The following is a 17,124-nucleotide window of genomic DNA, read 5'->3' on the forward strand; positions in this document are numbered from 1 at the left end:
TAGCTGTGTACACGTGTATTTATCTGTCTACATGGTATGTATGGCACAAAGAGATCTTGTCCATTTTACAGGGACAACTGTAGTACTAATACTGTCATACTAATATTCTCTGCTTTAAAGCACTGATGTCCGGAGGATATCTTTGAAGCTGGTACACATTATTTTTCAAGAGAAAGAAGCTTGGACAAATTGGCTAGTTAAAAGTTGTGTGATCATGTTCTATTTCAGTATTTTTAGTGTGCATTTCTCTCTCTCTTTCAGCTTTAAAAGCAGAAAGTTCACAAACTAATGTTAGGCTGATACCGATTTTTCTTTTTTTAATTGTCCAAATACCTGTTTCAGGCATGCTGAAGATGGCTGCAAAAAGAAATACGAGCCACCTGAAGAAGATCCTAAAGAAATGCAAAAGACAAATGAGGTATGTGTCTCTTAAATATAAACCTTATGATCTTCCTTTTTAATTATAACAGCACTTGTTCATTTGTCCATACCAAACTGCATAATATTGCATTCGTTCTCATTAATTAGTTTTTTCCTGCTAGAGTTCTTTCAATTGCATTAGTGATCTGACATTGCTGTAGTAATGTTTTCTGAATTCCAGTAGCCGCCAGAATATACAGTCTTATGTATTTAGTGCTGGTGCATGTTGTAGTAGAACATGAGATATAGTTTAAGCCCTGTTCTGTGAAGCATGTTGGGTTTTTAAAAAGAGCAAAGTGTGTCTTATACACAAAGACTTGAGGATCTTGATCTATTTAAACTTCTCACTGGGAAGTTAAGGGAAAACTGAATGTAGTCCAAACACTAAAGGGAAGAGAATTTTTATGGTGGGAGTTTTTACCAACAACATTATTAACACAAAAAAAAGTGATAGTTGGAAGTTCAAATGGAATCTAGATTTATCTTTTGTGGGGTTTGGTGTGTTGTTTGGTTTTGGGTTTTTTGTTTTGTTGGGTTTTTTGAACAGCATAATGGCTGTTCAGAGTAACTTATGGAGTTCTTGAAATTGTGATTGTCCATTTTAAAATCCATTTAAATCATTTATTAAAGAAAAATCACTTTATAAAGAAAAGATACTCAAGTTCAAACAGACTGCTTAAGGTTAACTTCTCTTTCTTTGGATTTTCCCGCAGTGGCAGATAGTTGAAATGAAAACAGCAAGTTTCATTTTCTTACTGCCTGTGTTTTAGGTGACTTTTTATTACAATGTTAAGTGTATTCTCTGGTGTATTGTTTTTATGGAGAGTTTGCCCTTAACAGTTCTGTTCGGTCACGTAGTGAAGGAACTGTTGCTTATATGTCTAAAAACTTTCTGTTGTAGACTTGTGAAAAAACTTCTTCCAAAGAATTGAAGCATAATCATGGGAAAAGTGAAATCTCTAAACAGCTTAGAAGACTTTCAGAATCGGTGCATTCAACTGAGGAAAGCAAAAGTGATTCTAAAGCAGAAAAAGAACATAAAAGAAAAACCTCCACCTCTCTTCAGGCTGAAGGAGCCCAGCAGGACAGTGAAACAAGGGATCCAAAAAGACAACTGGATAGAGCAGAAGTCAATACTGAAGAACTACAGAAGCAGAAATCTATACTTAAAAATGAAAAACACCCCAAAAAAGATAGTGACACAGAAATTCAACATATTAGAAATGCTGCCAAAAAAGAAGCCAAGTCTTACAGAGATAAAAATGAAAAGGAAAGAACTGCTTTAGAAGATAAACTTTCTTTAAAGCACAAGTATAAAGGAGACAGTATTCACAAACTAAGTGAAGATGTTGAACTCCATTCATTTGAGAGAAGTTTGAAAGGAGAGGATGGTGGTCAGAAGCATAATCAACAAATAAAGGTTTCCTCAGATGACAAATCTGAAAGAAAAAGTAAACACCGAAGTGAACGGAAAATATCAGTAACTGGAAAAGATGGAAAAAATATTTCTGAATCAACCTTAAAAGCTGAAGAATTGCTGCGTAAGGAAAATAAAAAAGACAGACATCTCTCAACAGAAAAATCAAGAGCAGAATACAAGTCCAAAAGGTCCCTGAGTGATTCTAGGCCACAAAAGGATTCCCAAAGTGCCTCAAAGCAAGCTGCTTCTGCATCACACAGAAGGAGCGAAAGCTACTCCGAAGATAAACGTGAAATAGAATCAACTAACTCTGATTGTAGTTCGAAACAAGAAGATGGTGTTCATAAAGATAGACGAAGATCTAAGAGCCTTGTAGAAGACAAGATTTTGTTAAAGTCTAAGTCAAAGGGTCATACTAAACAATTCAAAGCATCTGAAACAGAATTACAGGAAAATTTAACAAAACAGGAGACTGGTCAGAAACTAGACAAAGAGAAGAGCACGGAAGAGAATGATTCGGATAAGCAACACAAATCCAAGAATGAAGACAAAGTTTTTGAGGAGAGTGGTGCTGAGTTTGAGCTTGTAAGTGGTACGCAATCAGCTCAGGGATCACAAAAAGATGTTAGTCACAGAGTTAAGTTACATTCTGGAGAAAGAGGTTCTGTAAAAGAGAAATATAGAGGTGATAAAGATTTAAGCAATTCCAAACTAGAAAGAAGGTTCTCTGCTGAAGGTCACAAAAGCAGAAACTTAAAGCATAGCAACAAGGAAATAAAGAAGAAGGAAGAGAGTATGAAATTGGAAGATAAAGATATTAAAGAAATGGATAGTGGGCATGAAAAAGTATTGAACATCACAGTGGCAATGGATAAAAAACAAAGTAAGAAGATATCATGTGAAAATAGAAAAGGCAGTATATCAAACCAAGATATACTTGGAGAGGAAAAGGAATCAGCTAGCACAACTGAAAAGAGCCATGCTCCAGTCCCTCAAAATTCAAGTATGAATAATGATGACTTGCATTCTGGTCATGAGGAAGAGCTGATGGAACTTGATTTGAAACAAGCAAAAGTACAGGAAGCATCTAACATAGAAGGAAAAAATGTTCAAAACTCACTGCAAGCCACAGATGCTGAGTATGCAGCAAAAGAAAAACTATCTCTCTCTATTTCAAATAAGGTATTAAAACACAGCTTGGCAGATCCTGAAGCTTGTGAATTGCAGTTTCTGCCTGCAGCTGAAAAAACTGTTGAACAAGAAGATATCCCTAATAAACAAGTTGGTGCCTTAGACACTTTGTCCAAACAAGCTTCCATGGATCAAGGACCCAATAAACAAGGGGCTTATAAAATGAGCGTTGTGTATGAAACAAGTGGTAGAATCTTACTGAATGTTCCCAGTAAGGATCAAGCTTCAGAAGGTAGCAGAAGACCAAAGAATTTTAAAACTGTGATAAATTCTAATGCAGATGATGTTCCTTTAGCAATTAATTCTTCCAGAGAAGATGCTGCTGATGCAAAGTCCATGGATATGGATATCTCAGATTTTACAGATTCCTTGGGTAGTATGTCTAAGGAATGCTATAATTCAGATGAGACTTCGTTATTTGAAGATACTTTCATTTTGAAGAATGATGCAGCACAGGTTGTATATGTGAAACAAGATAGTGCAGTGCTGAGTTCTATCTTGAAAGATGATGGTGACAAAACCACTATGACAAACAGTATAGAAGAAGATAACAAGGTGCCCCAGCCTGATGAACAGGCAATGGAAGACAGTACAGCTGGGTTACCTAGTCAAGAAGACTGTGATGAAGCAGCAAAGTTAGAAAGCACTCCGGGAAGTGAGTTGAAAATAAAAGAAGAAAACTTGATGACTGACATAACTGAAGATTGTGGAGATGTAACAACAAAAGAACTTCTAGAAAGAAAAGAAAGAGAGTGCTTGAATACAGATCCTTCCACAAAGGGAGAAAGGACAATGATGGATAATGTGGAAAAGAATGAGGTGCATGATATTGATGATATGATACAGTCTTCCTCTGTGTTAGTGTCTAAAAGAGTTCCTGAGGAAGCAGTCAAAGGCTCTGTTATAGCCAGTGGGCAAGAAGGGAATACTGTGATTGGCATGGAAGATAAAAATGAAAGCAATGCAGTAGGTACCAGTGCAGGAAGTAGTAAACTTAGTTTGTTGTACAGCAGCCTACAAACAACTCCGGCCACTGTGATAGGAACTAGTACAGAAAAGATCATTGAGAGCACTGTAATGGCCACTAGTACAGGAGAAGAACGAGCTGAGGGTGCATCACATTCTGAAAAGGACAGTGATGCTACAACCACTTGCTCAGAAGAAGAAAGTGAGGTGACAGTAATCTGCACAAGCATAGAAGCTGATGAAGGTTTCACAACAGGCATATGGGTAAAAAGTAGTGAGAGTGGCAGTTTCATCACAGGAGCAGATATTGGTGAGTGTACTGTTGCAGCAGCTGAAGAAGGTGGTGGCAGTGTTGTCACTGAAGGATTAGCAGAAAGTGAAAGTTTCCTAACAAGTACAGAAGGAGTAGAAAATGGTGACTGTACCATGGTTGATGCAGAAGAAAGTGGTAAGGATTCAGTCAATGCAAGTGGAGTAGAAATTGAAGACAGTGTGAATAGTGCTGGGGCAGAAGAAAAAGATGACGCTGTGACTAGTGCAGGCTCTGAAGAAAAGCGAAAGACCTCAACTTGTGTAGATACAGGCAAATTTGAAAGTTCTGTATCCTGCTTAGGTGAAGTGGAGAGCGATGGAGCTGTAACTAGTGCAGGGACAGAAACAGGTGAAGGGTCGACACATGGTGACAGTTCAGGTGAATTTAGGGGCAGTACGAGAGCTGGCCAGGTAAAAGAACACGAAGGTACTGTGACTTGCACCGGTGCAGAAGAAAGAGGTCATAACTTCATCATCTGCTCAGTGACTGGTACAGATGCACAAGGAGAAAGCACTGTAACTGGTGCATGTATTGCAGTGGTCACAGACAACAGTGCCGCAACTGGAACTAGCCATGACAAATCTGAGGATACTGTAAATGGTGAAAGCGCAGTGACCAGCACAGGCATAACTCCAGAAGATGATGCTGAAATTTCAGTAGTCTGCACAGGGCTAGAAGACAGCAATGAGGGGTTTGCAGTTTGTTTAGAAGCTGAAAAATGTGAAAGTCTAATGGACAGTACAAGGGCGAAGGAAGAAGCCAATATCACTACAGTCAGTGTAGGTCTGTGTGATGATGAAGGTTTTGTGACTAGTACAGGCTCAAAAGAAGAGGATGAAGAAGGTGAGGGCATTGTGACCAGTACAGGAAGAGGAAATGAAGAAAATGAGCATGCTTCTACTTGTACAGGAATGGAAAGTGAAAATGCGCTAATTTGTATAGGTGCAGAAGAAGGTGAAAGTTCTATTATCTGCATAGTTGCTGAACAAATGGAAGCTGAGTCAGGAGTGGCTGGCACAAATATAAATAAGCTTACTGTCGACAGCATGATGAGTGCAGAGAAAGAAGCTAACTGTGGCACAGACTGCAAAAATGATAAAGGGATTGTTGAAAGCAGTGTAACCAGCGCAAGTGCTGCAGATGAGGGTGCATTGACTGCCCGTATAGGAAAGCATGAAGGTACCTTGATTCCCTTAGATTCTGAGGAATGTGAGGGTCCCATGACTAGTGCTATGGCAGTGCAAGATAAGAGTCAGTCTGGTGCTGAAGATGAACGTGAGAATGCCATGACTTCCTTTGACAGCAGAGAACTTGATCTCTCTATAAGTAGTGCAGTTCTAAAGGAAGATGAGAATTCTCTTACTCCTGCTGACAGAGAAGAAAAAGTAAAAGGGGATATCATCTCTACCAGTACAGTGGAAGAAAGTGATGCTCCCTTACATTCAGCCATGGATGCTGAGGAAGGTCCACTTGCTGTTGCAAGAGCAAATGAAAGTGGGGAAAGCTCTATGATCTTGATAGACGCTGAGGACACAGAGGTGCCTATGCCCAGTACAGCTACAGAGTTTAAAGAGTGTGTGCATACGTTTAGCAGTAAGCAGGAGAAAGATGAGTGCACTATGATTTCCACCAGTATTGTGGAAGAATTTGAGGCTCCTATGTCAAGTGCAGCTATTGAATATGATGGTCAGCTCCCCTCTGTGAAAACAGAAGAAATAAATGAGAATGCTATGGTTTCTATAGATATGGAAATATATGAGGTTCCCATGCCTAGTGAGTCCAGTGCAGGAGGAGATGATAATGATGATGATGAAAGTCACCCAACTGCCAGCGGTAAGGAAGAAAAAGATGAGTGTGCTATGATTTCCACAAGTGTCATGGAAGAACAAGTAATCCTAATGTCAGGTGAAGTCACAGAAGAGGCGATTCAACATGTGTCAGACACAGAGTCAAAAAATGAAACGGTAATGATCTCTACTAGTACAGCAGAATGTTTTGAAGCTCCAATGTCTAGTGTGGCTATGCAAGATGAAAACAAACTCACTGCTTCAGAAACAGAAGGAAGATATGAAGCCGCTATGATCACTACAAGCATGACAGAAGAATGTGAGATAGTCCTGATCAGTGCAGCACCACAAGCTGAAAGTCAACTCATTGTAGCAGAAGAAGATGAAGATGCCATTATTTCTCCAAATGCATCAGAGGAATGTAAGATTGTGGAGACCACTGCAACTGTAGATGAACAGTTTGGACTAGCTGCTTTCAATGCAGATGCAAAAAGCAAAGGTTCTGTGATTTTTGTGGGAGAATGTGGAGCTCCTGTGCTGAGGGTTGCCACCAACAGTGAAGATCAACATGCTGCTTCAAGTATAGGAGATAAGGAGGAGGGGGCAGTGATCACTCTGAGCACAATGGAAGAATGTGATAGTCTCTTCACCTTTACGGTCATAGAAGAAAGTCAACTTGCTGCTGAGAGTACAGAAGTAAAAGACAAAAGTGAGGAGATTTTTAATACTGCTAACCAGATTGAATGCATCCTATCAACTACAGGTCCAGAAAAAAGCAATAATTCTTTGCTTGTCATTGGTAGAGAGAACGAGACCCATGAGAGTGGTGTGAGGGGAGAATCAGCAGCATCTCAGACCACAGTAGACAGTGAAAACACAGAAACAGATGAAAATTCAGTGAACCTCATGAGTGTAGATGAAGCCCTTTGCGTGGAGATTAGTACAGAGACTGCTGTGAGTCCAAGTCCTTCCTCGGAGGCAAGTGAGGATGATGAACAAGCTGAAGATGTTTTGCATGAGGATGCTACATCAGAACTCCCTTGTATGATTTCAGAAGCAACAGTAGAGAGTGAAACTCTAAGGAATGTAAACTATAAATTTAACTCAGACTTGCTTTTAGAAAGTGACTTTTCTGAAATAAGGACTTCCCTGCCTAGGGCAGAGGCTCTTTCCTTAGTTTCTGCAAATGAAATGACTGTAAATACCAACCATGGTGAAGTGACAATAGAAGCAGAATTAGGGGAAAAAAGTGACTTACGCTTGTTGCATGTAGAAGAGCTATACAGCAGTGATGACAAAACAAACTTGGTCAAAATAGATGATATTAGAATTGAAGTTCCTTTTCAAAAAAGTAATGCAACCTTTAATTCAGGTGAGGATTTCTTTTTTTTTCCTCTTTTTTTTTTTTAAGTTTTTGGTTTATAAAATGTCATAAATAGTGCATTTTATCATTATCATAGTTAGAAATAATTTACACTGTTCAAATATACCAAATTTCTTTGTTGGTTGCAAAATAACTGTTAATAATATATTTAAGAATTTGTGACAAATATTTAAATAGGCATGTGATTCTGGGAGTATAGGAGTGACTGAACACAATTATCTGAGGTATGTTGGAAAAGAATTAAATGTTTCTAGAGTGCAAAAAAGTTATTAAAATACATTGACTTAAAATTGTAAGCTAATATTTGAAGTGGTTTGCGGGGGGTAGTTATCGTGGAGCTACAGATGGGGTTTGTTATTAATGTGTTGTGGAATTCAAAAATGCTTTTACAGGAAAGAGGATGCATTTCATTTAGGCATAGGTTCAACATTTTAAAAAGGTAAATTCTCTAGAAAAAAAGTAACTTCTCTAGTAATTTTGAAGGTTAAAAGTGGCCATCCTCAATCATAACCCCAGATTTTCTCTGGATGGTTATTTAACGGTCAGATTCACGCTCTTATGCTGAATTTTGTGTTCTGCATGCACTTGAAATAGTCCTCCTTTGTGTTACAGAGGAATCAGTCATCCTAAATAAATGAGTATTTTAAGTGAGCAATGATGATAGGTGTCTATTTTAAATAGAAAACTTAAGTTATGATAGTATATGACATTAAGGATAACATATTTTATTTCCAGATCCATTTTTCTGGAAGCTAACATTTGAAATGAACTTGCATGGTTGCTAGTTCCTAAAATACCATGTAATGAACATCCTGCTATTTTCAGCCTTTCTCCATTTTGACCCTCCACAGTAGTTGAAGCACCAAGTTTATGAGAATTCATACATTCTGTAGATGCCACAATGAATTCCAGATTATGACTTCATTATAAATTTTGGAGAAATTAAACTGTAGAAAAATAGTAGAGAAATCTGCTTATTTTTCTTTATACCAAAGGAAGTGGAATGATGCTGTTCAAGCACTAATTTTAAAACCTTTTCCTTCTCATGTCTGTCTTTGCTATTATTTCAAAAAACATAAAATGTGAGTTTAGGTCCAGTTTCTCAAAGGTTGGCTTTATTTTCTAGTTTTATTGATATTTGGGGTGAGAAAGCTCACTCTGCAGATCTTGGGAATCTTAGGAATTTATCAAGGAAAGATGCTGATTTAGTAAACTTGAAAAATGTTATTCAGTATTTATGCAAGAGACAGACATGAGCCATGAAAATGTGAACTGCTACACTAAGGTATTTCTGTCTTGGTGCTTTGCTCAATCCTTGTTGTCCCTTGACGTAGCCTCTGTAAGTACCAGTGGTAATGGTAGTCTTATTCTGTGGACCACAACCACAATTTAATCACTTCACATGCATCGTTGATGAATTACCATGTTATAACTATTTCTTTTTGTTTAGGAAAAGCTGTATAAACAGGCTTCTGAAATAGGTGTCCAAAAAGGCTGTAGAAGTCATATGAAGGTGCTGTCTGCATGGTCTGTTTTTCAGATGTTACAAGCATACAGCTGTTCCCATGGGGAATGAAATGGGTGGGGTTTTAAGATTTTTGGAAATGACGTTGTCACTAACAGGAGCTACTGAGCTTTCAGTGTCTATGGAAATTGGAAATTTCAGTGGTTATGGTTCTAGAGCTTATGGATTTAGATCTAATTGTCACTTATAAAAAAATGTTAGTATTAACTCTTAGCTCTGCACTCATTAATACAGAGGTAGTTTGCTGTTTGGAATTTGGTCTGAAAATCTGTTAGTGGTTTTTTTAAAGGAAACGCAAGAAAAAAAGCCAAAATCAGAATTCTAAGTAAGCTGTGGTAAATCCTGATAGCCCATATTTTCCAATCCTTTTTTATTTAAGGAAAACATAGAAGTACTTGTGTTCTTGCAGATGCCAAGTTGGGATTTTTTGAGCTGGTTTGCTGCAGACAGACTTGCTATTGTTTCTGTTGCCTACAGGAAGGGATTAAAATTCATGTGCTTTGTTCATGAGGTGATACTGAGAAACAGCATCCTACTGTAGCATGAGATAAATACAGCATAATGTAATCTAATAATTTTAACATATTTGTATTTCATTAGGCAATAATGCAGCTTTACCAAAGTTGGCAGAAGAACTAGAATTTGAAAGTAACTTGAGAACTGACGAGGTATTTATGTTATTTTGAAAATTTTGACTATACTGTTTCTTGTATAATTACACATCTTGCTAGGGTTTCTTACTATACCTTTTGATTTTTGTGCAGCAAAAATGGCATTTGAACTTCAAAAATTTTGAAGGGTCATTTTTCAGACTATTCAGCTGTACTGTTCTAAGCAGCTGGCATTGAAATTGTGGGCCGTCCATGTTATTCTGTGGTAGAACCAATTCCCTCCCTCAGCCATGCTCTTTCTGTGACCACGAAATCCAAATCTGCTTTTTTCAGAATTGGTCATACTGTGTGCATGTTGCTTGTGATAGTACTTGTAAATAGTCATACGTGCCTTAGCTCTTACAGTTGGCAATTGTTAGTGTAGTGCTTTGAAACAGTAAACATACACTGCTGTTCATTTCATTGTATCACTTCCTTGCCAGTCATCAGACTTGCCCATCCTCTATGTGTTTGAGGAACGCTTGCTGCTGTTCTGTACTGTGATAACAACAGCCTGTTATCTGCTGTAACAGAAGAGTAGGGCATCCTGGATAATCCAGGATATTGGGGCTCATGGTCACCTATAGCTTGTGTAAGACCAAAGTAGAGCCTGTCTGTTTGTGTGTCTGTGGTGTGATCCATACTAGCTGGGATTCCAAATGGGTTAATTCTTCATTCAGATGCAGGGTTGGATCCATGTATTCATATCTTGCCAAACTCTGGTAATAAGCATTTTGAGGGAGAACATGGTTCAGAGTCTCCCAAGCATCTACGAAAGGGTGGATCTGCACAGGGCTACTGGCTGCAGCTCCAGGGTAGAGTATTTCTGAACCATGGTTTTGATCCCTGGGATGCACTTCAGAAAAATCCAACTCGGCTTCAGTCTGGTGGGATTTATTGATTTGAGTTGAGTTCCACCTGCAAACAGCTGTACTGTTTGCCAGCATAAGGTGATCCTAGAGTCAGTATAGCCGTGTTCATATGGCACTGTATCTGAGTTTACAGTGTCCAGATCTGACTTAAGTACACTTAGCTCCATATAGCATTATCTATGCATCAGTAATATATAGCTGATCTGCAACTTGAATTTAAAAAAAAAAACACAAAAAAACCAAAAAAACCACACGAGTTGAGAAGTGTTCACTGTACCTTGTTATACATTGCAGATACATACTTTTCTGTATACATGAACATTTCTAGAATATTGCTCATATTTGGAACTCAACTTAGAGTAGGTATTGCACCTTGACTTCCTGAGTTTTCTCTTGAGATCTCCTTTTTTAAATTAATCTCTGGTGCCAGTGTTAACTCTAAGGTCAAGGTTAGGCACTGTACTGTTCTACAGTAATGTGACTTAGCTCTGCTGGTGTTCCTTATTAATATTTGTACTGCTGTCTTAAGAAGAAAGCTTTTGAAGACTTTTATAGATCATGATAAGACAATGTTCATCATAACATGAGGGAGGGGAGTGAGATTACTTGTTCTGGATGTCTGCAATATTTTTGTTTCTTTTGATTCTGTGTTTAGCCACAACAGCCTGAAAGTCCAAGAAGTGAAGAGCAATATGTGGATCTTGATACTAAAGAGTTTCAAAAAGGTGATTTTTATACTGATAGCAACTTACTTTTCATACTGATTTGACTATTACTTATGATGGGAGGGTTGTAGATTTGATGTATACTATATGTAGAGGGATTGTAGCAAAGCTTGCAGAAATATTCTTGAAATGTTTCTAGGAGCTCGTGTGGCTTTGCATTTGGTTTGTGGGAAAGAAGGAGGGTCAGCCTTTTCTTCCAGTATGATAGGCTGAATGAAAAGTGAAAAGCATTTAGGATTTTAAAAAAGTAGACTGCTAACATTCTATTTAAAATCAATATATACAGAAAAATGTTTGCCTGGGAAAGATAAAGAAAATTCCCCAAAGAATGGCTTTCTTCCTTATAAACTTAGAACATGCTTGTTTCGGGTGTTGTGACAGGCCCTGTGAGGATATGACAATAGTAAGTACTATATGACTTAAGTCACAGAGACTTCACAGAAAGACCTTTTTTTTTTTTTTTTTTTTTTTTTTTTTTTTCTTTCTTGCTCTCCAGAAGATTAAAATATTTCTGGCCATCCACTGAAATTTGAAGAGTACTTATAAGTAGATAATCACTTAGCTAGAAATCTCAATTAGTCAACTTGGATCTGTGCTCAGTAATTCCTTTTCCATGTATTAAATTAATCTTCAACAGGACAAAAAAAAAAAAATCCCTGTTTCCCAAAACCACATTATTTTAAAATGTGTTGCGATTGTTTGGCTTTCCTATTTAAGCAGAAACAAACCCCTACTTTGTTCCCATCTTGATGGATTTTTGTGCTCCAGATGCATTACAAAGATGTTTACAACACTACCAGATGAGAGTTAATCCTCAGTTAATGGAGTAACAAAAATAAAGTGAATTCCAAGAGGTACCAGCGATACTGCTGCATACAGAGTCCAAAGAGGTTAAAGATGCATTTCCTCTTATGGAAAGTTGCAGCTGAAAGCCTAAATGCTATGAAAGGACACACTGTTAAGCTCGCGTCTAAATTTTTAGACATGCATACCAAAGCAACGTTTTACCAAATAGAAAACAAAGATAGGAGTGGGATATGAGCATTGGTAAAAAAACCTTTGGATTCCTTTTTATCCTTGGGTAGGTCAAATTCACATACCTGGTTTGATGGTGGTGTATATTCATCTAAATCCTAAGAGACATGCTCTCTCTACTCACAAAAAAGAAAATGTAAACCCTGAGAATGGGTTAGAAGAATGTGGTCTTCAGGACAGCAGATCCAAAACTTGAACCAGTTTTTCGTACTGTGATGTTTCTTTGAAGTGCCTGAAAAACTGCCACTTCACATCACTCAGTCACCCAGACAGACAGTACTTAAAATTTAAAATGTGCAGATTGAAACTAGCTGTGATAATCTTGTTCCATGTAAAATGTTTAACAAAAATCCCTTTGTTGTGTAAATCATGTTGGACATTACGTACACTGAAGAATAATGCTTTGTAGCCCTTCGTAGAGTTTTTTTCTTTTTCTCCCCTACCACACAATAATCTCTCTCTCTCTCTCTCTCTCTCTCCACACACACATGCACACGCATATATACATATAGCTCAACGTATGTAAAAGGAAGTTGTTTAAAAGACAAATGTGTGTCCTGTCATTAGTATGAACAGCAGACACAGTAGTTTAGTAGTCCAAGATTCCTTGGAATGTAAACAAATCATTGCTGTTTGAGTGGGTAGGATCTAGCTCTTCATTTGACACTGCTTTAAAAATTGAAAGATGTTGTGCAACTAAATAGTATCACTGTGAAAGAATTGTTGCTAAAACATGTAGATTTAAGAAATGAGCTACAAATTAGATAAAATTGTATGTAGAATTGAGTGGTTTTATTGGATCATAGATTTATGTTCTTACTGTAGTTGAAAGGAGAACTGCTTGGGATGTTTTAGCAGCTTTTTTTTTTTTAATTATTAATTCAGTGCCTTTATGAATCGGACTTTAAGGGGTCTGTAGAACACTCAATGGAGCAGCTTCTTTATGGTTCTCTATGTATCTAGATGAAATGGCTTTGACAGTTACGGAATTTTTTCAAAAGTGCAGAGCATTCGTCAGCACCCATAATTCATAATTATTTTCCACGTTTTTGTGATATGGAAGGCTAAGACTCTATCAGAGTTGGAGTGCAGCAGAGTCTAGCAGTTGGACGATTTCCTTATGTGCACTGTATCAGCTACAGGTCTCACTAGTACAATTACGGAAGCTATTTCTTTGGAAGTGTCATGTTACAGCATAGTTTTCATCGCTTTTAACTTGATCCCATGATCCAGCATCTAGGGTTGTGATGGATAAAATTCTGATTCTTTCAAATGCTAGAACTATATTTGAAATGTTAAAGTTACCATATATTTCAAAGATGACAGCCCTGTGATTGCCTGTATTTTAGCCATAAAATGATTCTCAGATATCCTGTGCTTTAGAAATCCATATTCCTTATTTTTATTGTTTTGTTTGAATATTGTTAATGTGAAGATTGGATGCCTCTTATTTCCAACATTGAAAGTAAATTTTATATAGTTTCAGGTACTCTAGAATCCTTTCAGAGAGGTGAAATAGAGGATACTATGATACTTCGCTCTTGTTTAGCTTTTCTGATTATTTTTGTAATTATTTTTTAATAGATTTGCTGCAAAGGAGTATTGCTTTGGAAAGAGAAACTTTTCATGTAAGTTCTTGGGTTTTAAATTTAATCTCTGTCTGTGCTGCTTTTTTTTTTTTCTTACTTGCATTTACTTCTATTTACATTAAATATTCTCTAAAGGAAAATACAATTTTTGTATATTCAGAGCCTACGTATATTGAGACTGTGCAGCTGTGTAGGTTGATGTCTAATTATTCTTTCAAATTTGCCAGTAAATAAATCTTCTTGTATTGTTGTTTCACGGTCCGTGACTATTTCAAGACTGTTGTTAACTGGCAGAAAAGAGAAGTTTGATTGTCCTCCTTGAGAATAGAGGACAAAAATAGGGATTATTCTTGGGGCTTTGATCAGGATTAGAAACCTGTTATTTTAATGCAGTCTACTGTGATTTCACAAGAACTTGGAGCTTATAAGTATAAAAGGGATGAGTGGGAAAGTTGCAAATGTAAAGTGTTTCTTAGAGAGCAGAAGCAAGATGTTTAACACAGATGACAAGCTAAAAAATGTGTTTGTGGTTTCTTAAACTTGAGTAGTAAATTTATTTATTACTATATTGTAATGTTGGTTGGCCACAGTTCTGGTGCTAGTAAGATACTTCTGTTGCTGCACGTAGGAGAGTGTCCTTTTAAATCCAAAAATATTTTGAGTGAATTGCCATGATAAACTGCTTTTAAAGCACGTACTAGGGTGCTTAATTAAAACTGAGACTTTTTTGATTAAAAATATCAACTAGAAATTCTGAAAATACTGTGAGTCAGAAGTTCTTTCATGGTGCTATCCTATAGTAGTAACATTCCTTGAGTTCTACAAATAAATTGCTGTTGTAATACTGCTTCTTTCCATTTTAATGCATGTTGCACTTGAAAGTAGCAAGAAGGAAAAATTTTTCTCCCTTCTGTGTTTATAAACTTTATGGAAAAAAGAACATAAGGAGTTATCTTTCTTTGTGTTTTCTGTGTAGGTGGAAAACTTGGATACCCAGATAACTGAAGAACATAGATCTAGAGGAATACAATGTAAATCTTCAGGAACAATGGATAAAGAAAAATGTAAGTGTTACAGAACTACATGAATTTGTGTAAAGCTTTTCTGCTGCAAAACAAAGTTCTACTGTGATTAGGCCATAAAATGGTATTTTGGAGGAAAGAACAGAATATGGGGAATTCCAAACTCCAAAGCAATTGTTCTTCCCAGAACAACTTTTAATACTACACTTAATATATTTGATAAAAATAAAGTAAAGAAACTTTTTTTTGTCTTTAAAATAATTACTAATTTTATCCTTTTGAAATAAAACACAGGGAAGGAATATAAAGCTGAGGAAGCTGATCATCAGAGGAAAATCTAGCCATTCAATAGACTTGGTGAGGTTGGATGCTTCCTCCTGTTAGATTGGAAAGAACTAAGTTTTAGTGTAACCTTTTATCTGTCTAGAAGCAAACAGTGAGAAGCAAGTCAGTCTATTGAATGGCATAAACATTTCTAAGATAAAGTTAGATAAAGTTAACTTAGAAATAAGTTAGACATTTTGTTGACATAATAATGAGACTGACTATGTAATATCTATTCAAGCTCTGCCCTCAACTGCTTTTGTCTTTTCAGCATCAGAACAATTTAAAAAAAAAAACTATTAGGATAATTAATAATGTCATTTTTTTTATAACTGTTTTTATTCTGCTTCTAAGAATTTTGATTTGATGAATTGAGTAGTTATAAGCCATGCTGTATTCATTATAGTGTCTCACATAGCATTAACTGCTTTCTCTGTCTCTGGGTGAGTTGAAATTAAGGTTGATGTTTTATTTCTTGATGTAATACCTGTCAGATTTCAATTTTGAGTTTGTCTTTAAAAACAAACAAACAAAAAAATAAACCCCACCCGTAACATACAAGAAACATGGAATTCTTTTTTGTCATTGTTTTGTCTTCCCTTTTTGAAGAGGGGTTAGCATAACTTTCTGTTCATATTTCTGTAAATAAGATCCTGCTTTTCAGAATCTTTTGAATTGCACTAATGATGAGCTGATATGAAAGGGGCATGAAAATCTGACAAATGGAGAAGGCACTTTTTTAACACTTGAACTGTTGTTTGTTTTTGCAGACAACCAGCAGATTGCTCAGGATGGGAGGAAAGATGATGAACAAAGTCAGTGTTCCAAAATGAAACCTGATAACAACAAGGTATTTTCAAGAATATGTTTTTTTAATGTTCTGCAATTGTAATGTAAATTAGATTGAAGTCTAAGTTTTTATTTCTATAGCAGTTTATTTTGGGAGGTATTTTCATTATTAACTGTAAACTACTTTTGCATTGTCTTGAATACAAAATAACTGACTATAGAATGATATTCACTTTTCAAGGGGAATACAATTTAAAAAAAAAAGTCTGTGGTGGTGTGCACAGCACCTGAATCCTTTTGAGGTGTGGTGGACCAATTTGCACAATAGTTAGGAGCTTGGGATCGCATGGAGCATTACTGGATCCCAGCTGTCCAGTCAGTTCAGCATCTTCATGGTCATACTGGTCTGAGATCTGCAAGAGAGTATTAGACTTTAGCCGAGTTCTGGGTTTGCACTGATCCCTTCTAAGTCAAAACAGGAATTCAAGACAAAACAGATGTTCCTTTTAAGAGTACGTGCAGAATATTTGGGACTATCTCACCCATTGATTTTGATGAAGCTTCTTGGCATCAAAGTTTTTAAGAGACATTACAAAATCTTGATGAATAAAATAACTACTTGTGTATTGGGTTGGGTGGTTTTGTTTTTTTTTTTAGTATAAGTAACTGACAATGATCTTTAATTTATGGTAAGATGCTCTTTTCTTTGTTGTTTCAAAATCATGTAGGAAGTTATTTCAAGTGATACAGCAGAAGAGTCCAAAGAAATTGATGTAAGGCATACACCTCCTGAAAGTACTATGGAAGAAAAAGGTAGTGAAACTGCCCATTCTGGGCAATTTTCTGAACCCATGCTGAATGCTAATTTCTTTTCATTTGAATGATTCTGAGAGAAATTAGGAACTTGATCCCAGCAAATACTTGCATATATTCTCTAGTTGCTGTCTGTTCTATTACTGCTATCAAATAATGCATTAATCCTAGTTCCTTTAATGGTGAGAGCAGATTTGATGTTTCTGCTGTGCTATCACCCATCCAGTCCGTTACTGCTTCAGTATGTACCTTGGGTAGGAAAGCTAATTGCAAATAAACAGGTGGATAGGGAAATAGCA

General features: G+C 36.7%; 1 protein-coding gene across 6 annotated transcripts in view; it reads left to right on the plus strand.

The window, feature by feature from the left end:
* BOD1L1 (biorientation of chromosomes in cell division 1 like 1) overlaps positions 1–17,124 on the plus strand; it is a 38,696-nt gene that overhangs the window by 8,696 nt on the left and 12,876 nt on the right. For 5 of the 6 annotated variants that reach the window (XR_008234164.1, XM_052780458.1, XM_052780460.1 and 2 more), the window contains exons 9-16: positions 343–418; positions 1,322–7,469; positions 9,607–9,674; positions 11,184–11,253; positions 13,873–13,916; positions 14,854–14,941; positions 15,994–16,073; positions 16,741–16,825. Coding sequence is in view for 4 of the 6 variants with exons in the window: in XM_052780458.1 (XP_052636418.1) it covers positions 343–418; positions 1,322–7,469; positions 9,607–9,674; positions 11,184–11,253; positions 13,873–13,916; positions 14,854–14,941; positions 15,994–16,073; positions 16,741–16,825 (6,659 nt within the window). In the remaining 2 variants the exon portion in view is untranslated. Of the gene's footprint in view, positions 1–342; positions 419–1,321; positions 7,470–9,606; positions 9,675–11,183; positions 11,254–13,872; positions 13,917–14,853; positions 14,942–15,993; positions 16,074–16,740; positions 16,826–17,124 lie in introns of those variants that run through there. The other variant, XR_008234165.1, reaches the window with a different exon arrangement.

The sequence above is a fragment of the Harpia harpyja genome, chromosome 2 (assembly GCF_026419915.1).
Source record: "Harpia harpyja isolate bHarHar1 chromosome 2, bHarHar1 primary haplotype, whole genome shotgun sequence".
Lineage (NCBI taxonomy): Eukaryota > Metazoa > Chordata > Aves > Accipitriformes > Accipitridae > Harpia > Harpia harpyja.